At 61.5% G+C, this 23,210-nt stretch overlaps 2 protein-coding genes across 3 annotated transcripts in view; both read right to left on the minus strand.

Moving 5' to 3' along the window:
- Positions 1 to 160: 160 nt before the first annotated feature.
- On the minus strand, positions 161 to 9,705 carry GRM2 (glutamate metabotropic receptor 2). 2 transcript variants are annotated; one of them, XM_086755549.1, is made up of 6 exons: positions 9,617 to 9,705; positions 6,409 to 7,015; positions 3,940 to 4,777; positions 2,185 to 3,248; positions 1,141 to 1,315; positions 161 to 787 (listed from the first exon to the last, which is right to left on the minus strand). In XM_086755549.1, exons 2-6 carry the CDS (start codon positions 6,865 to 6,867, stop codon positions 714 to 716), a joined length of 2,610 nt encoding a protein of 869 aa, XP_086611675.1. In that variant the 5' UTR covers positions 6,868 to 7,015; positions 9,617 to 9,705; the 3' UTR covers positions 161 to 713. The 2 variants fall into 2 exon arrangements, with proteins under 2 accessions (XP_086611675.1, XP_086611676.1); XM_086755550.1 differs by lacking the exon at positions 9,617 to 9,705 and adding an exon at positions 8,719 to 8,822.
- A 2,323-nt stretch (positions 9,706 to 12,028) lies between these two features.
- TEX264 (testis expressed 264, ER-phagy receptor) overlaps positions 12,029 to 23,210 on the minus strand; it is a 39,529-nt gene continuing 28,347 nt past the window's right edge. The window contains exons 4-5 of the mRNA XM_086755936.1: positions 19,962 to 20,133; positions 12,029 to 12,870 (exon numbers count right to left, since the gene is read on the minus strand). Coding sequence (XP_086612062.1) covers positions 12,557 to 12,870; positions 19,962 to 20,133 — 486 coding nt within the window. The 3' untranslated portion in view covers positions 12,029 to 12,556. The remainder of the gene's footprint in view (positions 12,871 to 19,961; positions 20,134 to 23,210) is intronic.

Genomic DNA, 23,210 nt, shown 5'->3' on the forward strand with positions numbered 1-23,210 from the left:
AAGCAACGCGTGACTCAGTGTGGCTCGGCAAGAGGGAGCAGGGTTGTGCATCCCGGTTTGGTGCGAGGGACAGGGGACGGGCAAGGTGCACCACAGCTCGGTTCAAGGGCCGGGGGCTGTGCAGTACGGCTCAGTGCAAGGGGGCAGTCACTGTGGCTCAGTGCAGGTGATGGGGGGGGGGGGCGCACACCTCAGCTCAGGGCAAGGGACTGGGGAGCTTGGGCCATGGCTCGGTGCGCGGGACGGGGGGACACGTACCAGGCCTCAGCGCAGGGGACGGGGAATGTGCACAACGGCTCAGTGCAGGGGACAGAGGGGACGTGCACCACAGCTTGCTGCAAAGGACAGGAGGACGCATGCCACAGCTCAGTGCAAGAGATGGGGGGGGGGGACGGGACGTGCAACGTGGCTCAGTGCAAGGGCCTGGGTGGGATGTTCACCGTGGCTCGGTGCAGGGACAGGGGGTTACGCACCAGGGCTGAGCGCAGGGCACGAAGGCTGTGTAACGTGGCTCAGCGCAAGGGACGGGTGACATGGTCCGTCACCCAGCGCGTGGGACCTGTAGCTCTTGCTGGGGCAGGGGCTGAGCCTCCCGCCTGCCTGCGGCCCCCGAGCGGGCCCTGCCGCGGGCACTGCTTTCCCTGGGGAGGGAGCCGGGGTGCAGCGGGGCTGCGGGCGGGAGCGGTGCCGCCGCGGCCTGGCCCCGCCATCCTTCACAAGGACGACGTCGCGGAGTCCACCACCTCGCGGCCGTTGCACACCGTGGGCACGCACTGCGAGGCCGAGCCTGGCCGGGAAGGCAGCGGTCAGGGGCGGGTTGGGCGTCCCACTGTGGTGGGCGATGGGTGCCCACCAGCCACATCCCGCGGGGCTGGGGTGGGGCATGGCCGTGTCCCCCCAGGGTGATGACGGTACCCCCCAGCACGCCATGCTGCAGCCTTGGGGCTCGGGGGAGATGAGGGACTGGGGCAGAGGCGGGGATGCACCGGAGGGGACACAGCATCCGCCGTCCCCCAGTTCCCAGCCGTGCCCAACCCTGCCCCCTCAATTTCTTTCAGGGGCCTGTGCTGGGGTGCTCCCATCTCCCTGCTGGGAAGGAGGTGCTGCCCCCCAGCTCTTCCCCAGCCCCCCTGCACTCACCGTGGGACTGGCTGGAGCTGGCGGCTGCCACGCTGAACCGAGTGGTGCCCACACGGTGGCTGGCCACGTTCTTCTGGGGCTGGAAGAGTATGATGTGGAGCTTGGGTGTGAAGAGGCAGCCAAGGACCACGGTGCCACTGAGGCTCACTGAGATGCACATGGTGGTGGTCTGGACCTGCAGACAGGGTGGGTGTCAGGTGCTCCCACCACCAGCCCTCTGCCCGGAGAGGGGCAGGATGAAGCCCTCGCTGTGGCACGGGCCAGCCCCGCCTCGGGCAGAGGTTACTGCCTGCACCCCACAGGCACATCCCACCCCACGCCAGCTCCCTCTGTCAGGGTCCATCCGCTGCAGACCCGCAGGCACAGGATGGGCACTGCCCTGATGGGGACACGCTGCTCATGTGAAGGGGGTGGCCCCTGAGCAGCATCCCTCATCCACCTTGCTAACGCCCCTCACCCCAGTGTCCACTCCCACTAGGGGACACAGATCCTCTCCAGAAGCCCCACCTGCAGCCAGCCCCTCGCAGTCCTCCAGGCCTGGCAAGAACGTGGCTGGGCACTTTGTTGGGGGGGGGGGGTTGAGGTGCTGCAGGGTGCAGCCCATGCTCCCCCATTCCTGGCACTGCTCAGCTCCCCAGGGGCCCCAGGGTCGGCATTCATGCCCTGGGAGGGGGAGCGGGGGGGGCGGGTGTCTGGATGGGTCAAGGGCCAGGGGTCTGTGCCTTCACATCATGAGGCTGAAGGATGACAACCCTCCGCGGTCAGATCACGGAGGTCTCTGGAGGTCTCATGGTCATTTCTCATCCTCATCATCCAAACAGTCTGCCAAGGCGGGGGTCATCTCCCCAGGACACATTGCTCCTTCAGCCACACTTCACCTGGTAACAAAGGCCCCCATGCAGAGGTGACCACCACCAGGTCCATGGCTGAAGACCCTTCCCCCAGCCCACACATCTCCTAGCCACAAACCCTGTAGGTGCCAAATCGCCAGGACTGCTCAGATCAAGCCCTATTAGAGGCCTCCCCAAAAACTCAGGCACTTACTCGGTAGTCGCTCGAGGTCACATAGAAGATGGGCAGGAAGGCCAGCCAGATGATGCAGGTCGTGTACATGGTGAATCCAATGAACTTGGCCTCGTTGAAGTTTTCGGGGCATTTCCGTGTCTTGAAGGCATAGACCGTGCAGAGGACGATCAAGAGGACATTGTAGGTGAGTGAAATGAGCATGTTGGAGTCGCGATTGTTGCACTTGAGGGTGACAATGTACCTCTTGTCAGGCTCGGTCTCCTTGCCTGTGCCGGGGGTCTCCACCAGCAGCCAGATGATGACAATGATCAGCTGGCAAGAGATGAGGGCCATGCAGATGACGACCTGCGATGTGGGGCTTATGAACCGGGGGCGCTGGACCCCCTCCTTCACCCCGCTGAAGATCCTGGCAATGCGATTCGTCTTGGTCAAGAGGGCTGAATAGCAGACAGCGAAGGACGTGCCCAGCCCCAGGCGCCGGAGCGTGCACACCCCAGTGGAGGGCTTCGCGATGAAGATGAAGGTCATGCTGTAGCACATGAGGACCCCGGTCAGGAGAATGTAGCAGAGCTCCCGGCCAGAGGCCTTCACAATGGGAGTGTCATTGTTCTTCATGAAGACTCCAAAAACAAAGAGGGTGGAGATAAAACCCAGGCAAGAGATAGTGACGGGACCAATAGCCCAGACATCTTTCCAACGGATGTACTCTTGGGGCAACTCGTAGCAGCCATTCAGGGTCTCGTTGGGCCAGTAACCGAGACCGCAGTCCATGCACGTGAACTCATCCAGCAAGTACTCGTAGGGCTGGCAGGAGATGCAGATCCAGCAGCATATGTCTCCAGGCTGCATGCTCTTTATCTCGTTCTTCTTGCAGGGGTCACTGCACTGGGACACAGGGATGGAGGTCTCAGCCCACGGGATGAGGCTGGTGTTGAGGATGAGCCCCTCAGCCCAGTAGCCCACCTTCTGATACCGATACCGCTCGTCCACGTGGTGATAGTTGAAGATGTTGTAGCGCCCGATCCCATCGCCGTAGCGGTCAAATCGGACGACACTCTCGGTGTCTGCTGGCCTGAAGGGAGCTGGAGGGAGGAGAAGGGGAGATGGTCACTGCCACAAGGCAGGGCTCCTTCAAATGGTCACATCCCACCATGGCCATAGACAAATGTCCGGCCTGTTCCCTGCCTTCACTCTCATACTTGCTGCCTGTGTACGAGTTAGGAGTGGGAAAGCAAAGGTGGGGAACTACCTCCCCACGTGCCCAAGAGCTCAGCAGCCCCAACCAGCTCTGCAGCGGCCAAGTAGGGGATTTAGCAGCCTGCATGGCTCCAAGTGACACCTGGGTAGCTGGGCCCAGCCCAGGTCACAGAAGGCACACTTCTAATTCACCCCAAAGTGTGTGGGTCCCTGGTCAAGGGTATCCCTCCAGTTCAATCCCTGAAATATGAATAAATCACGAGGCTTGCAAGTGAGGTCTCCAAGGACCCATGTTCTTGGAGGGTCCCTTGTGGGGCTGGTCCCACCCAGCTGTAGCAGGATGGAGTTGGTCACCAGCACACCTAGGACAGAAGGCCTGGATTGCCTCCTGAGGGTGATGTGAGCTGTTGGCATCCTAGGACAACCACAGCCCATGGTGTAGAGGTCCCCAGGTCCGGGCAGGCTGGAGGAACTGGAGAGTCTTGGGTCAAATTTGTGTCTCCTTCCTCTTCTCTGCCCCTCTGCCCATCCCTTTCCAGTTAGACAGCCAAACCTCGTCTCCATCTCTGGACTCACCGTCAAAATTAACATTGAGCATAAAGTCCCTGTAGAACCTCTTGCCATTGACGGGCTTCATGGCATCGCAGAGCTTGGTGGCATTGGGACAGAGTGCCCGGTGCATGTTGTGGAGAGAGTGAGCCATGGCATAGACCGCATTGACCACAAACGTGATCTTGGACTCTGGCTCAAACTTGCCTGTCATGAGGGAGTACCGGCTACAGTCCTGTGTGTGGAAGCTGCACTTGAACTTCTGCTCCCAAAACTCCCGAAACCAGGGATTCCGGCTGTTATTGTAGGGGTTGAGGTTACGGAAGTAGGCAGCAAACTCCTTAATGGGGTAGGCCGCCAGCTCGATGGTGATGGCTCCCTCTGCCACCTCTTCGCTCCCGGCCACCACGCTCTCCAGGGCTCCCCAGCCATCGCTTGCCACCCATGTGAAGGACACGTTCGCCCTCTGGGCAGCCGCCAGCAGCTCCCGGGCATCTTCACTTCGAGTGAATAGCACAACCACTCTGGCATTTGGCTTCTGCAGCAGAGCCCGGACCACCCCGTCATAGCTCTTCTTGTTCATGGAGCGCCCCACCTTCTCCGAGGTGGCGATGCAGATGTTGCGCATGCGGGCTTCTTGCTCAAAGGCCTCGATCCCCGTCTCCCCGTAGTCACCCTCTGAGGCCACGGTGGAGACGTAGGTCCAGTTGAAGAAGCGGAGGATCTCCGCCATGGCTTTGGCTTGGTAGAAGTCCGGTGGGACGGTGCGGGCAAAGTAGTCATAGCGGGACTTGTCACTGAGTTTGGCACTGGTTGAGGCATAGCTGATCTGTGGGATCTGGAAGAGCCGCAGCAGGTTGGCCACCTGCGTGGAGAGGCAGAGGTGAGCACCTGAAGACGTGGCCAAGCATTGCATGGCGCGAGACTGTGGGGCTGATGAGCAACTCCCCCACCCAGAGGGTCCTGGTGGGCGGACAGACGGACGGGCAGCACATTCACAGGGCTGCCTGAGCCATCAGATGCACTCCTTTCTTTTATTTTAAATTTTTTTTTAGTATTTCATGCACTCCCCTCTGAATTCCAGGGCTGGGGATAAATGGATTCATGGCAAAAGCAGAAACCCCCGCAGTGGGCGACCTCTGGGAGATGCTCACGGGCAAGGAGAAGGCCGGGGCGCCAGGCAGCCCACGGCACGGGGGGAAAGGGCTCTGGGGGCTGGGAGCAGGGGCGGAGCCCCCCACCAAGCTTGGGGAACCTGCAGAGCTGGGCCTGGGGACCGGCGCCTGTGCATCCCGCATCAGCAGCCTCAGTGGGCCCAGCACCTTCCAGCTGCTCGGCAGAAGCCCTCGTTAGCTTCAAAGGGGAAAGAAGCCCCGCTAATGAGGCTGTTAAAAAAAAAAACCCAAGCTCTTGTAGCAGCAAAGGAGAGGCTCGGGCGCGCCAGCGGGCCGGCGAGCCTGCCCACATCTCGCTGCTCCCCAGGCGAGAGATGCGGCTTAATTAACGTGGACAAATGTTCTGGACCACAAAGACCCCTGACGGCAGGAAGGCCCGTGAGCACAGCAACGCCGCTGCCTGGCCTCGCCGCACGCCGGAGCCGCCAGCCGGCCATCCCGCCCCAGCGCCGCTCACGCTCCCCGGCCGGCACAGGGGCTGCCTGCTCCGTCACCTGCCACCTGCCTGCCCGGCATCGGGACGGTGCCCCCGCCATGGGGACACGCGGGGTCCTCCAGCAAGGAAAGGAAGAAGCACCCGCATGGGACGGACCGAGGCACTGCCTCCATCACCCAGCCCCATATTCCTCTGCCCCATGGCCAGGGGGATGCAGGGACCTCAGGGACCAGCAGACACGGTTTGACGTGCTCTGGGGACTCATTAAATCTTCGTGAGCGTGTGGTCCACCAGCAGCCCCCAGGACTTGGCTGGCCCCGCCAGCTGCCTGCATTCCCAGGGGCTGATGCTCTTCTCCCTGCTGGAGCCGGCCCCTGGGTCTGCAGAGCCGTGGTTTTGGGCACTGAGCTGCACCCCACCCGGGTGACAGCCTGGTCTGAGGCTCGAGGTGCCGGTTCCCATGGGATGCCTGGGGACGTGGGGGCGGTGGCCCCCTGTGCCCACCCTGCCCCAGCCGGCAGCCCTATGGCCGAGCTCTGCAGAGACAGGTGCCCCCTTGCACCTGGCTGCCCCTTGCAGGCTGGGTTTGGGGGGGCGGGGGGGGGGGGGGGGCAGAGGGGACAATGCCCCCTCACACGGGACAGCTCTGCCTGCCAGGAGCAGTGTCCCCGCATCCCCACCGCGGTGTCCCTGGTGCCATTCTGACATCAGGAGTGTCACCCTGCCCATTGCGGATAGGGGCACAGCATCACCAGGAGGGATGTGAGAGCATCCCCGTGCCACACTGGCAGAGGCATCGTTGCACTGCTGACAGGGTTCCCCCCCACCCCGCCATTTTTGCTGACCCCTCCAGCCCCATCCGAGCCCCTTTTGCCGGGGGGGTACCTGGATGGAGACATCGCTGTATGAGCCCCCGATGACACCGGTGATGGCAGTGGGCACGTCGTCGTGGACAGCGTAGGAGCCGTCGGGGCAGATGTGCTCAGAGCCGTCCACCTTGGTGAGGGAGGCACGGACGAAGTCGAGGGACTGCTCGAGGGCGTAGGTGTCCTTGGAGCAGGTGTCCAGGATGTGGGCGCCCAGCTTCACCCCCGGCAGGATGCTCCTGTCCTTGTTGATCTCATCTAGGGCAAAGAGCATGGCCTCCAGGCGCTGGATGCCCCGGTGCTCGTTGATCTTGCCACAGTCTTCACTCCCAGCTCCTTTCTCGTGGACGGGGAAGAGGCCCCCGATCACCAGGTCTCCATCCGTCCTGATCTCCTTCTTACCAGCCGTGCCGTGCCCGGCAGCCAGGCAGGTGGCCAACCGCATCAGCCACAGCCAGGCAGCCACGGGGACCGCCATGGGGTGCGCTGGCACTGGCCAGGGGACCTGCCCCACCCCGTGTCACCCACTGCCACCCGTCAAGGCGAGAGCATTGGGTGGCGGGGGATGGCACAGCGTGGCATCAGCAAGAGCAGGGGTCACACGGCCCCAGCAGAGCCCTCGGCACCTGGAAAAGCGAACAGAAGAGCTGCTGGGTCTGTGGGCTGCAAGGCAGCTGGGGACTGTCCCCAGGGGCAGCGGCGGTGCTGCACGGGGCACCCAGGGCGGGCGAGCGAAGGGGTGCCTGTGCCCCCTACCCCAGTGCCCCCTACCCGTGGTGCCCTTAGGAAGGACCCCCCCCACAGAAGGGTAAGCTGAGTGGATGTGACAGCTCCCGCAGTGAGCCGGGACACGCAAGCCACACGGACACCCGGGGACAGCAGGGTGGCACAGGGCATAATGGGGTGGGCTGGTGAGACCCATGCGAAACTCCTCCTCCATGCCCCAGCAGCCTGCTGGGGTGCAGCTTGCTGGCCCCTAAAATATCATGGTGGGGGGAAGGAGTCAGGGTGTCACCCTGGCGCAGAAATGGCGCTCGGGGCAGGAAGCCTGGACTGGGCAGGCAGAGCCAACGCCAGCTCTGAACCGAGCCCCTGACCCAGGCATCAGGGGTGCCGACAGCTCCCGACCTCCAGCCCAGAGCGCTGCCAAAAGTGGCCATTCATGGGCCTGCCACACCTGCCACACCCAGCACCCAGCCATGCCCCCAGAGCCCCCCGCCCTGCCGCTGCCCCCAGCGCTACCGGTGGCACCAGGGCCAGAGCAGGGACACGCCGCTGGCTTCATCCTCCTGCAGCGATGCGCGGGGCAGGCTCCGGCAGCCGCTGTGTTTCGGAGCCTGTTTTCTCACCACCGCCCCTTCCTTCCCCGTATACTAAATTCAGAGATTTCAGTAAAAGTAAGAGCCAGGTTTGCTGACTCCCTCTGCAGAAAGCACGGGGGAATCAAAGGCTTTTGCAGCAGACAGGCCTTTTTTGGCAGGAGATGCAGTCCCCTCGGAGATGGGTTGTCTTTTCCCAAACCACAGGAGAGATTTGTTTCCCATTTGAAGCCGACTGCTGAAATCCCACAGGGCCGGCGCTTCAGGGGCTGTGGGAGAAGGAGACCCCCCTTGACAGCCCAGAAACCTCAGGCAGCTCCGGCACAGGAAGCTGCCGGTGCCACGGCAGGTCCCGGGGCTCACCCGCAGCCCAGGGGATGCTTGTGGGGGCACACGGGGTGGGAGGGTGACGCTGGAGAGTGCTGGCCCCTCTGCAAGCCCCTCACAGCTGGTACAGAGGCCGCTCGCCCTGAGCAGGAGCAGGGCACCCTCGATGCTCCCATGGTGCTCCCAGGGCAGGCGATGCCGTGGCTGCAGGAGCCCTTGGCAAGCAGCCGGAGCTGATGGTGATGCCCAGGGGGATGTGGGCAGCAGGGTGGCACAGGGCATAATGGGGTGGGGTGGTGAGACCCATGCGAACCTCTTCCTGCTCCTCCATGTCTCAGAATTCCTGTCCCTGGGTGCTGCCTGCCTGCAACGAGCTCCCAGCCTCAGGGTATCTCCTACCTGACCCCCCAGTTTGAAGGAGTTTGGGGAAGAGGCCGGGGAAGGGTCCCTGCCTTATTTCAGGCAGCGAATGCTTTTGAGGGACCCAGGGTTTCCTCAAGCAGGAAAGAGGCCGCAGGCACATGGGTTGTTGATGGAGCCCATCAGTGGCAGGCTGAGCCCGGCACATGGGTCCGGCAGCACTGGTTCGTTGGGGTCCAGCTCTTCTGGGCAGCTGGCAGGACCTGCCCAGAGCAAAGGCACCTCCAGGCAAAGCTCTCCCGAAAGGGCAAACCGACACCCACCCTGTGGTGAGCCCCGAGGGATGCAGTCAGCAGGGCTGCAGCCATCCTCGCAGCTGCTCAGCTGGGTCGGCGTCGTGCCAGGAGGTGGACAGCCCCGTGGGAACATCTGGAGAACATCTGGGGAAGTGAAGCACCTGGCAGGGCAGAGCCAAGTCCAGCCCGATGGCCACGGTGCAGCCGTGGTAGGCTCCTGCTGGCAGCCTCCCCTCCCGAAAGCCTCATTGAGTAGGATGTGTGAGAAGGTGCCGTTGTCCCTATGCACCCCGAGCGCTTCCCACCACCCTCTGCCGGCAGATTGGACCCTCTCCAACACCCAGCACCCTCAGGGGTGGCAGGGGGCACATGCAAGAGCAGCAGTGCCAGGAGGGCACAGGGTGAGCCCCGGCAGCCCCCCGCAAAGCCACTGCTCTCCCCGGCAGCCGGAGGAGGGACCCGGGGGGGCGGCAGCAGGGGCAGGGAGACTCTGTCCCCGCCATGCCGGGCGGTCACCGTCGCTTCCCTGCCCCCCGGTGACGGCGGGCAGCCCCTGCCCGGGGCCGAATGGGCTGCGGTCGCAGGAGGGGGACGGGGACGGGAACCCCCCCGAGCCCTTCTCCCCCAGCCCGGAGTGTTGCGCTGGGCAGGGGGCAGCCGTCGGGACCGGCCCCAGTGCCCCCCCGCTCCCGTGCCGGTGCCCGGGCTGGGGCTGCCCCCCATCCCGCAGCCCCGCGAGCCACGGCTGCGGGCACCGGCCCGCCGAGCCCCGCCGTGCCGCGGCCCCGACGGCTGCGGGGGAGGGCAGCTCGCCATGCCCCTCGGCCGCGCTCAGCGGGGCTCTGAGGACGCCGGGGCACGGTGCGGCCCGAGGCCACGGGGATGGGCGCGGCCGGGAGCTCCGGGGTGGGGCCGCAGCCCTTACCTGGGCCCGGTGGGGCTGTGCCGAGAGCCGGTGCCGGTGCCGGTGCCGGTGCCGGTGCAGCCGCTGCCTCGGAGCTGCGGCTGCCGCCGCCTCCCGCCGCCGCCTCTGACACTCCGCCAGCTCCAGCCCAGCCGCTCCGCCCCCCGCCCGGCCCGGCCCGGCCCCGGCCCCCGCCCCGGCCCCGGCCCGGTGAGCAGCGGCACCCCCGGGGCCACCCCGCCTGCCCTCCGCCCGCTGCCGGCACCGCCGCGCCGGGCGGGACAGGGACAGCGACAGCGGCAGGGCCGGGCGCTGGCGGGGCTCGGGCAAAGCCAGGGAGGACGGGGCCGGGTCCAGGCAGGGCACAGAGGTGGGCGAGGCGGGGTCACACCGGGCCGGGACACGGGCAGGGAAGGCAGGACACAGGCAGGACACAGCAAAATCCGGGCAGGACAGGGCCAGGGAAGCCAGGACACAGCCAGGGAAGGCAGGACACGGAAGGACGCAGGCGATGCGGGCGAGCGATCGCCAGGTCCGGGCCGGGCAGCGGCAGGACGCAGCCGGAGCAGGCAGGACCAGATCCCTGGCAGATCTGGCAGGGCACAGCTCAGCGCCCGCTCCCCTGGCCCCACAGCCCCCAGCTCAGTCCCAGCCCGGTGAGAGGGGTCCCAGCTCCACAGCCACAAGCTGGTGCCCCTTGGGCCGTTCCTCCCCTGCCTGGCACACCTCCTCGCTCAGCCTGCCCCCTGCTCCCCAAGCCCTTGGGGGGCATCCAGGGGCCCAGGACCACCCTGCTGACCCCTGCACTCCACACAGCCCCCAGCGCTCACCGTTAGCGCGAGCACCAAGCCAGAGCAAGGCTTCAGATGATGCTCCCTGAACTGCCTCCTCCAAAGGCAGAGGCAGTGGCTGGATTTAGCGGTCCAGATCTCCACCGCTTGCCCAAACCCTTTCTGGAGCCATTTGGCCACCCAGGATCCCGCTGTGCTGGATCCCCATCAGTCCCACGCTGGCTGTCCTGGAGAGTTCCGTGACTCAGGGACAAGAACAGGACAGGCGATGACACAGGACCCGCAGGGATGGGCAGGGACCAGGGGTGCCTCTGGGGCACCACTCCGAATAACCACCTCACTGCCCCGTGCCTCAGTTTCCCCACTGCCAGCTGCTGCACTTGCAGGCTGTGGGTTCAGGCACTGCAGCAGGAGTCAGACCCGCTCTGTTCCCCCCCACAGCTGTCCTGATTTGGGAGGGGATAACCTGGGACGTCTGTGGCAAGGTCCCCCCTGGGCTCCCGCGGCACCAGGACCCCAAACCCCGCTGGCCCATCTCCTTTCCAGACTGTTCACATAGATGGAGCAGGGTACTGGGAGAGGAGGGCACCTGGGCTGGGGGATCCTGGCACTGCTGGCCTGGGCGGTGCCAAAGGATGCTGGCACCACCACGGCCCCACTTCCCCCCCTACCCAGCATGTTCGGTGGGGTAAGGGGACAAGCAGCATTAGGATCCCCTGCTTGGCTCCAACCCCCCTGGAGCCTCAGCCAGACATAAATATTTCAGGGGGCTTGGCAGTTTTGTACTAACTGGCAACAAAGATAAACACCGGGAAGAGCAATATTTTTTCCATGTGGGCTGGAGGAGTTTAATATTTTATCACTCAGAGCACAAAATATTTATGAACAATCTCGTGTCAATCACTGGCTGAGGACTAACCGTGACCTTTCCAAGCCAGGGAGGACACGTCCCCACCACGGAGGGACAGCCAGGCCTCCCCCTTTTGCTCCCACCCCAAGCCCTGGTTCTGGGCCACCACGTCTGACTGCTGGGCAACAAGCTGCTGGAGGAACCGGGGGCACTGGGGCAGGGGCTGAGCTCTGCCAGCCCAGCGAGGTGCTCCAGCACCTGGCATTGTGCTGGGGCACTGTCATGGTGATGTCCAGGCTGCTTTCTCATCCTCAGCTGGGAACAAGGAACTGGGACCCGCATGGGCAGCCCTCCCAGCCGGCAGCCCACAGCCATGGGTGCAGGCAGATGGGATGCTGGGGGGTCCCTGCACAGGCAGGCTGGTCCCCCCTGCCACAGGAGAACAGCGGTGCTGGGCCCACCAGCAGCCCAGGGACCCGACTTTACTGGTTTTACTTTCAGGAGATTCCCAAGGAGTGGACATGTCACCTCCCTCCAGCCCAGACCAGCACAGTTGCTGGGACCCTTCCCTGCTCCCCCTGCAGCTTGCAGAAGCCGGGGCCAGTCCCTGTGACCCCGCTGGGTTGCCCGGGCAGGGAGCAAGCACAAAAAGTGGGGATGCAGAGCCCTCGGGCAGCTCTCTGGCTCGGTCGGGGGCGCGGGGGGCAGCCTGCCACCCGCAGCCCGCTCCCCACCACAGGGCAGGACGGCGCGATCGGCCAACAGGCAGTGAGCAATGCCACCGGCCACCAGCCAGGAAAAGCATCCACTTTATTACAGACCCCAAAAGCGCCCGTGGCAGTGCCAGAAGGACCAGGTTTACATGGGATGTTTCCATTTTTCAACAAGGGGAAGAGAAGAGGGGAACAAACCCAACCGACCCTTTGGCTCTTTGGTGCTAGAAAACACGCGGTGGTGCGGCAGAGAGAAGCTGTGGGTGAGGGGCACCAGCAGAGACAAGGGGGGGACACATCTGCCATCCACCACCACCCCCCCCAAGACGCCTGTGAGGAATTTGCGATGCATCTAGAGACACAAAAATGGCAAATGCATTTCGCTGCCCCCTCAGCCTGCACCTACCCCCATACCCCTGAGCGCTGCAGGAGACCCCCCCACTGGCCTCCCCAAAACAGTCAAACATCCTTTCTGCAAAGAGGGAGAGCAGGTCCCAGGGGGAATCAGCAACCAAAGTCTCCTGGCTGGAGAGGAAGGAGGTGGGAAAGGCGACCAGTTCCCAGCAACTCAGATCCCGGCGGAAGGCGAGGCAGCTAGGTCTCTGCTTCACTCCTCTCCTCTCTCAGCAGCGATGGGCTCCTTGGTCCACTTGTCTGTGACCTCCTGGTTGCCCACGTAGCCCACGTCGGGCAGCAGGCCTGGGGCTCCCTCCCCGTCCCCAGTGACCTCCAGGTCCAGCTCCTCAAAGGAGGAGCCGCTGGCTCCCGACTCACTGTAGCTGTGCTCGCTGCGGTTGTCCGCCTCCTCCCGGCCGCGGCTGGCCGGGAAGGGCAGCAGGATGGAGGTGGCCACCGAGGTGTCTCTGCTGTCGGTTGTGGCCTCTATGCTGATGGAGCTCGTATCGCTCATGGTGTCGGCCCCTGGGATAGAGAGAGAAGGGGAGGGAGTGAATGCTGTGTGAAGGAAGTGACGGGGATAGGGTGCCACAGCCTTCAAAGGCCCCAGAAACCTCAGAGATGTCAGGCCACGGTGGAGATCAGCTCCTACCTCTTGTCACCTCCTGTGCCTTTGAGAAGGGACCAGGCCAAGACAAGCACAAGCTGGACTCATGCAGCTCCCAGAAATCGGGGCACCCCCAAGCCAGCACAAACAACCCCCGCCTTCCCAGCCATGCCCTGACCTCCTGGCCCCATTGCTGCTTCCCATACACACATTGAGGACCTGGCCAGCCCTTCCTTAGGGAGAATGCCCGGCCTGGGAGACGGAGGGCAACCCAGCACGGCACCAGGAGAGCAGTGGGATGCTGTGCTGCAAGGGTGATGGGGCGCTGCAGCATTGCCTGAGCACCCAAGGGGAAGGTGGCAGGCGGGCAGGCCCTCGGATGTGCGGCCGTCAGAGGCGGGTGTACGCCCAGCCTCGTCCCCGGGCATCCTCATGCAGGCAGGGCGGCGGCAGACGGGACTCGGGGTGCCAGAGGATGGGGGGAGCCTTCCCAGCTCACTGGCACTTCTCCACCTCACCCAGCTGCCAGCCCACACCCCTTCTCGTGGCCAAGCCCCTCCGGGGGCCATCCCTGCCTTACCTGGGCAGACCCCTCGGCCCACCACCCCCTCCCTGGATTCCTGCCTCATTAGCTCGGTTGACAACACAATTAAGGAGTCGACAACAAGGCGAGCGTGTCAAGATAGAGACCAGTAGCTCAGCACTGTTGCCAGAGCAACCAGCCCGGAGATAAAACTCTTGTAAAACATTAATCATTGTTAATTATGACATCACAGATCCACATGGTTAATTATGACATCACAGATCCACGTCACTGATTGTGACATCACAGATCCACGTTGTTAATTATGACAGCAAGCAGCAAACACTGGGTGGGCTCCTCCATCACTGCTCCAACTTGTTCTTGCCTGCCTCACACCACTCAGCCATTTCCCAGCACCTCCACTTCCCCGGGGGCTCCATCCACGCCAGCCAGGATGTCCCTGCCGAGGATGATGCCCTGCACCAGGAGGGGAACCAGGAGGAGCCCCGCTCCGGAGCAGCACTGGCAGAGGACGGTGACTTGCAACCAGCAGGGCCAGAAGTGGCAAAGAGGATGGTGACGATGGTGGAGGGGCTCCCAGATGGGAGAGGAGCCCCCTCTCCTCCACCCTGGCTCCTGCAGGCGTGGCTCTGTCCCCAGCCACCGGCACAGGGCTGTCCGGGGCTCCCGCAGGCACCTCCAGCCTCCCAGGCTCCTGCAGCCACGGTCTCCAGGGCTGGGCCACTCGTCCTCCTCCAGCTGCACAGCAGCCACTGATCCCCTGGAGGAGACTCACCAGGGAGGGAACTTTCCTTCCAAACACCCTGAAATCCCTTTCTTGCTGTTTTTCTTCCTGGCCTGGGCGGCTGCCAGTAGAACTGCTTGCAAATGCCAGTCCTCTGCTTTCTGAGTGGCATCATCCCACAGTCCTGCCGGCTGAGCGAGCGCCGTTCAGAGAGGACTGAGCAGCGGGAGCAGGACGAGCAGCAGCCAGGAAAGACCCACAGACACAGCACAACGACTGCCTCATCCCACCTGGATGGCATATCGGCTTCATCCCACCCGGCAGGTGCTGGGAGAGGAGCCTGAGCCTCCACCCTCTCACCTTGGCCGTGCCAGGCAACCCCTTCGGCAGCTGGCACAAGCCAAGCCCTGGACCACCCACCCAAGAGACGCCTGGTGACCCCCCCATGAAAAGGAGAAAAGAACTGCGGCCAGCTGGCACAAGCTGCCTTTGCTGCAGCATCAGGGAGCACCTCGACACGGAAACTACATTTACTCTAAGTTAAAAAGGATGTTCTGCGCGCTGCCAGCAAGGCACCCGCCAAAGGGGACGGTGGCCTCTGAGTGGGCAGCAGAATGGCAGGAGATGCTGAACCACCTGGCAGGACCTCGGCAGGGCAGTGGGTCAGCAGGGAGCCTCCGGGAAGATGGAGAGCTGCGGGGGACGGAGGGGAGCGCGCCGCCCCGAGCCTTGAAGCGAGTTAAGGGTTTGCAAAGTCTTTAGTGGGGATCTCAAGAAAAAAAAAAATCCAATTTGGCCAAATTGGTGGCCTGAAGTGACCCGGACATGTTCCCACCTTGGCTTCATGACAGCTCACTCATTCATGGTCATCTTGTGTCCCTCTGAAACCCAGGACAAGAGCGACTCCAACGCCCCACGCCATGTCCTGCCCGCACAGCACCCCTCCCATGTCGCCACGGGGACCATTTTGGCTGGAAAGCCATCATGTAACCCAATGCCACAAAGCAAAGGAGCTCTTGAGCAGAGGAACAGCAGCTCGGGAATGGGAAGATGGGGATGAAGCCTACCCACAGGCTGCTCTGAGCTGCCACGGTGGGAAAGCACCCCTGTCCTCACCCCTCCAGCCGCCTCCCTCTCCCTCACTCCAAGAGCGACAATAAATCGAGTCCTGTTTTCTTTCAGTCAGGCACTTTTTCACCGCTCTGTCACTTCTGATCATGTTTGAGCAGCCTCAGCTGGCAATTGTGCCCATTTCAGCAGCCTCGCTCTCCTCTGTGCAGGACAAGGCCAGCTCTGCCACGGCCACCCAGCCTGGCCAGGGGTGGATTGCTGGGGAGGGCAGGGCGAGAGCCGGAGACTCTGCTGCTGGGGACGATGAGGGGTCAGCTGCGGCAGGGCGATGTGGCAGGAACCCCCAGCTGTCCCAGCACAGCCTGGAGAGGCTGGGCTGGGAGTGCAGCGGGGCTCCAAGAGGGCGACCAAAGCCTCGTTGGAAGGTGCCTTGTGGGTGACCAGTCAGGGGGGCCCCAACTCATCTCGTGGGCATGGAGATTTCCAGCAGCCCTCGCACCCACGTCTCCATCCTGCCCTGGGTACCTCGCTCCGTCCCCCAGCGAGCCACTGCCCATCCCCTGCATCTCAGTTCCCAAGGCCGGTCCCTGCACCAGCAAGCCAGCCCAGAACCGGGATCCAGCACGGCTTTTCCCTCTGGCGTGCAGGAAGGCGCCTCCTCCCCTCTGCTCTGCTCCTCCGAGGACAGCGTAGCCATCTCACCGCACCTTCACTCAGCAGGAATGTGGAACCCAGGAAGTTTTAATTTAGGAAAAATAGGCACAGCCTGGGGTGAAGCCCTGCTGGGGTGTTGAGGAGCCACCCAAACACCAGGACCACCAAAGAAGAAGAGAGGCCAAGCAGCCAACACCAAGAGGCCAGCTGGGCATGGGTGCAATGGGAACCACTCACCCCGCGCTGCTAACGAGCCTGGCAGGGAGCCCCCCAGGCAGCTCAGCCCTGTGCCACCCCGGGTACCAGCATCCCCAAATCTCCCCGGGAAGGAGGACCATCTCCTCTCCTGCATCGCCCCAGCAGGACACTGATGCCCAAGTGTCGCTCCCCTCTTGGTGCACCTGGACCCTCTCTTTCCCCCATTCAGTCAAATATTCATCGCCTCTGCCACTAAATAATGGACCAGTGTGCTGCCAGGAGGGCACAGCTCTGCCACGCTTGCCGAAGCTCGCACACAGCCATCAGGAGAGGGGCTGGGGGAGGCAGAGAGCAGGAAGGCAGGGCAGGAGCTCCCTGCTGAGACCCTTCTTAAGGATATACAGGCAGGTAGAACCAGTAGGGCTCTTCTGGACGGAAGCAAGCGGGGATGAGGCAGAGCACATCAGAGAAGGTGCCCCCTGTGGCACTGGGGCTCAGCGGGTGATGCCATCGGTTGCACCGATGCTGCTGAACAGACTCAGGGGCAGGAAAATGAGCATGTGAGACTCTGGGCAGAGCCACGTGCTTCGAAACCATCTGTGTTCATGCTAGCAAGCCCGTGTCGAGAGGCTGCTTTTGTTTGCCTTCACCCTCCACACGCCGCAGCGAGGTCACGCTGGAGAGCACGCTGCTGAGAGCGAGCCGGGAGCGAGGGCCTACTGAGTGCCACGCTGATGCCAAAGCCCTAGAAAATAATTAAGTTCAAAACAACTAATCATGATTGACATTGGCCCCCTGGAGACCCGTCAGCCGCCTTCCAAAAATGCTTCCTGTCTTTCCAATAACCCTGATGATGGCAAAGAAGGGATGGAACTGGTGTGGAGGCAGTCACAGCCCCCGGCCCCTTCCTTGCATGCTGAGCATGTCCATCCTCAGCAGAGCTGCCAGCACCCCGCCTTCCTCACAGAGTGGCGGCCGAAAGCAGAGACCTCGGACCGTGTCCTGCAGCCTTTATGGGCACCGGCTTCCCTCAGAGCGGCAGGCACCCAGCACCTGGCAGGGAGAGCTCAGGAGCAAGGAGGACAGCAGACAACAGCCTAAATGGAGAGATGTGCTCCAAGGTCAGGAGGCTCAAGAAAACAAATCCAAGCTGTACTCGCAAATCCAAGTCGCTTGGTTCCGCCTGGCACCAGCCACACCAACAGGCAAGGAGAAACAGCAGCACCTTCTGCTGGGAACTCCTGAAGTCTTTAATTCAAGGAAAGTGTAATACAGCTGCTGGTGGGGAGTTTCGTAAGCCACAGCCAGAAGAGTCGAGTGCCACTGACAGGGACCACCACCCTCTTCCACCCTTCCAGGAGCATCCCAGTGCTGCCTGAGCCTGTCAGGGCAGGACTGCTTGAGACACTGGCAGAGCTGGAGGTGGATCAAGAAAACAATCCAAATCCACACAGATGAGGTTGAGAGGGGACCACAGTGAAAAGCAGACGAGGACGCTGCTGCGCCCTCCTCCAGACAAAAGCTCGAAAGCTGTCACAGACACTCTGGGATCTGCAGGGTCATGAAGATCTTATGGCCATCATGCCTGTTGAAGGTGTTTCCCCTGAGTAGTTCCCCAAGGAAGAAGGGATTAAAAAAGGACGGGAAGAGATTGTGGCTTTCCCTTCCTCCAACTCAAGAGGTGGTTGCACAGATCCCAGCACAGAAAATACTTGGCAAGGGAGGACCAATCTCAATCTGTAATGCGTCATCTTCAAGGTGTTGTCTTCAAGGCATCTCCAATGAGCACCTGGGCAGAGGAGACCTGCTGGCTTCCCCCTCCAGCTGGATCTCCTCTCGCACTGGGGTTCAGAAAACCCACACGAGACTTCGGTGTCAAGATGTGTAGCCCAATGAGACCAGCTGCTGCCTCCCACCCTGCCTCCCAGCTTTGACCCTGCTGCTGAGTCAGGGGCAGCTCAACAGCCACTCGATCGCTGCAGCTGGGGCAGCGCCATCAGCAGCAAACCAAGACCCTGGCATCAGCAGGTTAGCGGCAGTGGGACAAGGACCATGGCTGGGCACCGTCTCCCTCTGCACAAGCCCAGGACCTCCCCACGGGGTGCCACCCTTCCCAGGTGACACCAGTTTTGCCAACCTGGGGCACCGTGACATTACAGAGATGCAGGAGATCATGGGGACCTCCAAGATCCTCAGGCAGGAGCTTGCCACGTCCACAGCCCTCTCCAATGGCCAGAGCAAGGATGTGGTGCCCCACCAGACCTGGTTTTGCTGCCATGTCGAGCAGCAACAGTGATGACAGTGCCGACGTGCAAGCTCAACTCTTTAGTCTCAGAGGCAAGACCAACCTCTCACAACTATTATTATTTTAAGACAGTTTTGTGCAGACTCAGCAGATGACTCTGCATCAGATTGCACCTACAAAGGCTCATCTGTGCCACTGGAAGGGGAGGCGGGGTGGAGGAGCTGCCAAAAGCTGCTGCCGGGAGCCTGGCCCAGGGCAGGGGTCTCCCACATGAGGAAGTTCAACATCACCTGCCATCTAAAATTGGAAAAACCTCCCTAGCCCTTCTTCGAGCAGGGCAGGCGACTTCCCCAGTGCGGGTGTGCTGGCAGTGGTGTCCCAGGGAAAGCACCAAGACAGCCGGGGCGCAGGGCAGCAGCTGCACCGAGCACCCTCCATCCATGCCACAGGGCTGTGCCCGCACCGAGCGGTGCCAGAGCCACCGACCTCAAGCAGCTTTTGCTCACATGGCTGCTGCCATCCCTCTCCAAAACCATGGGGCCACCGTGGGAAGGTGCCGGAGGCAGTGGGCTGTGAGGCACCTTCGGCCAACCTGGCCAGTGCCCAGAGAAGCCACCCTGACACAAGGCAGACAAAAAGGCAAAGAGCAGAGTGAGTGCCGTGAAAACACAGGACCTTGAAGTCTTGGGAAACTGCTCCAATTAGACTCCTCATTGCAGCACTAAATGGTCAGAGCTCCCAGAAAGCAATTCCCAGGCTTGCTTTTACGCTGCACGCGATTAAGAATTAAAGCAATCCAAACCTGAAGATGTGTTAAATAAAATGACCAAACTCCTCAGGAGGCGAGGCAAGCAGTCATGGTTTTTTCATGTCCGTTACACAAGCGCGGGTGACCCACGGGGCAGGAGGCGGCAGCTGCCCCCACCGGCAGCAGGCTTGGCCGCGCCGTCCAGCACCTGGGAACACTTGGCTAGCCGGCTCCCGCATCTCACAGACACGTGAGCACGTGGGCCGGCGACGGCAACTAGCATTTCGGGTTACTATAGCACTGCTGTTCTGCGCCTACAGCCATTGTGGTCCCTTCCTGTGTGAATACATACAGGCTCCAACAGATCTCGTCGAGCAGATGCTAGCGGGCAACTCCACCACCAGCTACAGCAACCTGGTATTTAAGCTCTTCACAATTCCAATATGTAACAGACGAAGATGAGATCAAGGAAGATGTATATGACAAGGAGAAAAACAAGCCCAACTGCAACCAAAACCTGCAAGATCCAGCTCTGCTCTGAAAACAGCAAGCTGGCGGCTCAGCAGCAGCTTAGCCCTTGCCCCAACGCTGCGGGGGTGCCCGAGCGCTCCCCAAGGCACAGCGTGACACCTCAGGGACGAGAGCCTATCTCAGCCCGGGGTGAGCGGAAGAGCTGTGCTGAGACTCAGTGGTTGGGCGCTGGGAGGTCGCAAGTTGGCCCTTCTCTGCCTGCTCAGGCGCCAGCACCGGGGACACCAGGACCCCCCGCCTTTGGGAAGGCTGATGCTGAACAAAGACGGAGCCCCCCGCATGAGCCATGGATACCTGTGATGTCTGTCTGGGCGTCTTCAGCCTCAGCTGCGGCAGCCCTGCTCCTCCTCTCCAGTTCTTTCATTTCAGGCACGTAGAAGTCCCCTTGGCGGGCGAGGGGACACACAAAATAGATGCGGTCCTCCTTGTAGATCTCGATCCGGGGGTGGGCGCACAGCTTCCTCTCCTGAAAGACAGCAGGTGACCACAGGTCAGGGATGTGCCCTCACCCCCCACCCCGGCAGCCCCCCACCACGTGGACCTGGCAGACTGACCCGCTCTGCCCACAGACTTGCGGGCCCAGCGAGGAGCGCTGGGTCCCATCCCAAAACCACAGTGCTGCTTTCCCTCGTGTGCCCAGGCCAGCGGGTTCAGCCCCGGGGCTGAGCAGCCAGCCAGCCTCAAGGAGGAGACGCCGAAGTCCCAGGGAGACTCAGCTCCCCCATCTCAGCCTCGGTTTTGGTGTGCTCATTCTGGGCTGGAGCGAGGGGTTTTGGGGAGCCCGGCAGCTGCTTCGCATGGACCTGCCAAGTCTCCAGTTCCTCCTGGCAGCGCAGCCCCACGAGCAGGCGTAGCACTTCTCCGCTAATTAATATAATCCAGAGCCGACAGCTCAAGCAGCTCCTTTCAGAACGGCGAGGGCAGGGGGAGTGGGAGATGAATCCCTGGCATTTCAGACAACTCCCCCTCCTCCTCTTCCTCACCCCACCTCCTCTCCTGGCTGGCAGCACACTTCAAGACCTCAGCCCCCCAGCCTGCCAGGGACCCCGGCCCACACTGAGCCAGAGCTGTGGGCACTCTTGGGGTGCCAGGGCCGGGCCAAGGAGCAGCTGAACCCCTCTTGCCACCCCCTCCTTGCCCGCCCGCCCGCCAGCTGCTCGCTGGCAGAGGGGGCGGCTGATTACAAGCCGGGTGAGAAGGGAGAGCATCTCTTCAGCGGGATTTCTTCTTTCCCCTTTTCAAATCACTGACAGCTTTTATTTAACCCCACAACCACCCCGATTATTCTCCTCCTCCTTGCCCTGACTATCCTTCTCTTTGTCCCTGCCTCAACCATCCTCATCCTCCTCCCTGCCACATCCTCCTTGGCACGGCTTGCCAAGACATCCTCTGGCAGGGTTCCTGTCCCTCCGGGGCTCTCTGAAGGCAGGGCTGGCCCCTCTTCAAGGACGAGCTCTATGGACACATCAACATGACTTTACAAAAGCCTGGTCATTTCTGACCCCCTTAACCCCTGGGGATGGACTAAACAGATTTCCAATAACCTATTTCCCCACCAAATGCCAGCACTGGGCAGAATCCACGACAGAGGGGAACCAACGCCAACCCTCTCCCCAGAGCTGGCAGCAAAGCCACCTGGAGAGCCACCTCCAGGCTGGCAGGATGCTGCACAAGCAAGACAGGGAAAAAACCTCACATGAGCCAGTTTTGGGTCTATTTCCCTGGGAAAGCCCGCAGGAGCTGGCTCTGCAGAGCCCCACTTTACCCAGCAGCACCACAGGAGCAGAAACACGACCTCCAGCAGACGCTTCGCCCATCCCGTCCCAGCGCCTTTGAGCCCGAATTTCAGCAGAGTCCCTCCTCCAGCCGAGGAAGAACCACATTCATGAGCCTGGTGCGGCAGGGACGCGCAGGGACACAGGCGGGCTTCCAAGGCACTTGGAGCCCAGAGTTCCCACTCACAGGCAGGTGAAACACTAACACACGCCGATCAAAACTGTATTAAATAAAAACAAGCCGGGCTGTTTTTAGCAGCAGAGCAGAGGCGGCTCATATCACTCCCGCTTTTTCAGCAACAACGCAGACAAGAGCCCTCCCCACTGCTCTGCCCCTCGGTCTACCAAACACAGGCCCATCAGCCAATCTTCAGCTCGGTTTGTTATTTCAGGTTACTGCAACACAGACCAGAGATGGGTATATCTCCAAGATTTGCAGGTTTTTTGTATGCATCCAGCTGGCCTTCCACCGCTTACTGCAGACGGGGACAACTCAAAGGATCTTAGAGCAAAGAGACCATCTCTAAACTCATACAAGGTCTCTAGTCTAAAACCTCAGGGCTCCAGTCCAACCTCCCAGACATCCCAAGCTGACTTTCCAAAGCCCACCCAGGGATGCCTGAAGAGCGGATCTAGGATATACCCTCTCCCTACAATTTATCTAGGCTGCTACAACTCCCCTTCCAATTAAACAGCCATAGTAGTGACTCCCCCAAAGCACAAACAACACCCCTTCCATGTACATGAAATGCAGGAATCATGTTTTTTTAAGGAATAAAAGTGCACACCTGTATGAACAGCAGGGTCCTGGACTGGCTCTTGAGCCAAATGCTGCTTCACACTGAAGAATTATCCTGTAAGAGAGATGAGGATGCTCCACTCTGCCAGAGCGGGAAGCAGCTTTTTCTCCCTGAAGCCAGAAGAGCCCAGGTGCTCTGCAGCCAAATCTCACAGCCATGGATCAGGCCGGTGGGACAATGCTGAAGTGGATGGACACTCACTGTCAATACCAACGCCTGCCCCATTACGTACGGACAAATACAAGGATGCTTAATACTTGACTTCTTCCTAATTCATCAGGGTTTTCCCCAAAAGGGAAACCAGAGTCTGGTGGTCCTAATCCATGCCTGGACTAATCAAGTTGGGAGCCAAGCTAGCGAGCTGGCCTCTGCTTCTGCACTTCTTCCCAGAGCAACCCAGCTCCTGGCAGGGCTGCTGCAGAGCTCAGCACCGGCAGCCAGGCTCAGGAGAGGACAGCTTCCTCAAGATGGAGCAGGGTGGTGGCAGCTGCGAATGGTGTGCCATCCAGGATGGGACCAAAGGGAGGGGGCTGCATAAAAACCTGAGGAAAGGGCAGAGGTGATGAGGTGGATAGGTAAGGGGATCACTCAAAAAGCCAGATAAGAGTATCATCCAAAGGGGATGCAAGGGAGATCACCCTTGTGATCATCCCAAAGGAGATCAGGAGGTAGACAGAGGCCAGGGAAGCACAGGCAGAGGTGCAGCAAAGTGCAACCAAGAGGCGGGTGTCAGCACAGGACAGAGTAGGCTCAGAATTATCCCGGTGGAGACAAAGGCTGCAAGGCTGCTGCAAGGGAAAAAAACAACCCAGAGAGACCGGAGAGCTGAGTCCAAAAGTGAAGATGTAAGCAGAGTGAATTAGCAAAGGCTCAACAACATGACAAAAAACCAGAGATGCTCAACAGGCAATAATGCGCTCTGCAGCTGAGGAGGAAGCCCCTCGCTAACTGTGCGGCTAAGCCAACAG

This window comes from Chlamydotis macqueenii, chromosome 10, assembly GCF_036417535.1.
Source record: "Chlamydotis macqueenii isolate bChlMac1 chromosome 10, bChlMac1.mat, whole genome shotgun sequence".
NCBI classification, from domain to species: Eukaryota; Metazoa; Chordata; class Aves; order Otidiformes; family Otididae; genus Chlamydotis; species Chlamydotis macqueenii.

Excerpts from the sequence above, each read along its gene's own strand:
- GRM2 (XM_086755549.1), bottom strand. The coding sequence starts at position 6,867 with ATGGCGGTCCCCGTGGCTGCCTGGCTGTGGCTGATGCGGTTGGCCACC. Across the intron at positions 3,249-3,939 it reads GCTCAATGTTAATTTTGACG|CTCCCTTCAGGCCAGCAGAC; the intron begins GTGAGTCCAGAG and ends TCCTCCCTCCAG. Across the intron at positions 788-1,140 it reads CAGCTCCAGCCAGTCCCACG|GCTCGGCCTCGCAGTGCGTG; the intron begins GTGAGTGCAGGG and ends CTTCCCGGCCAG.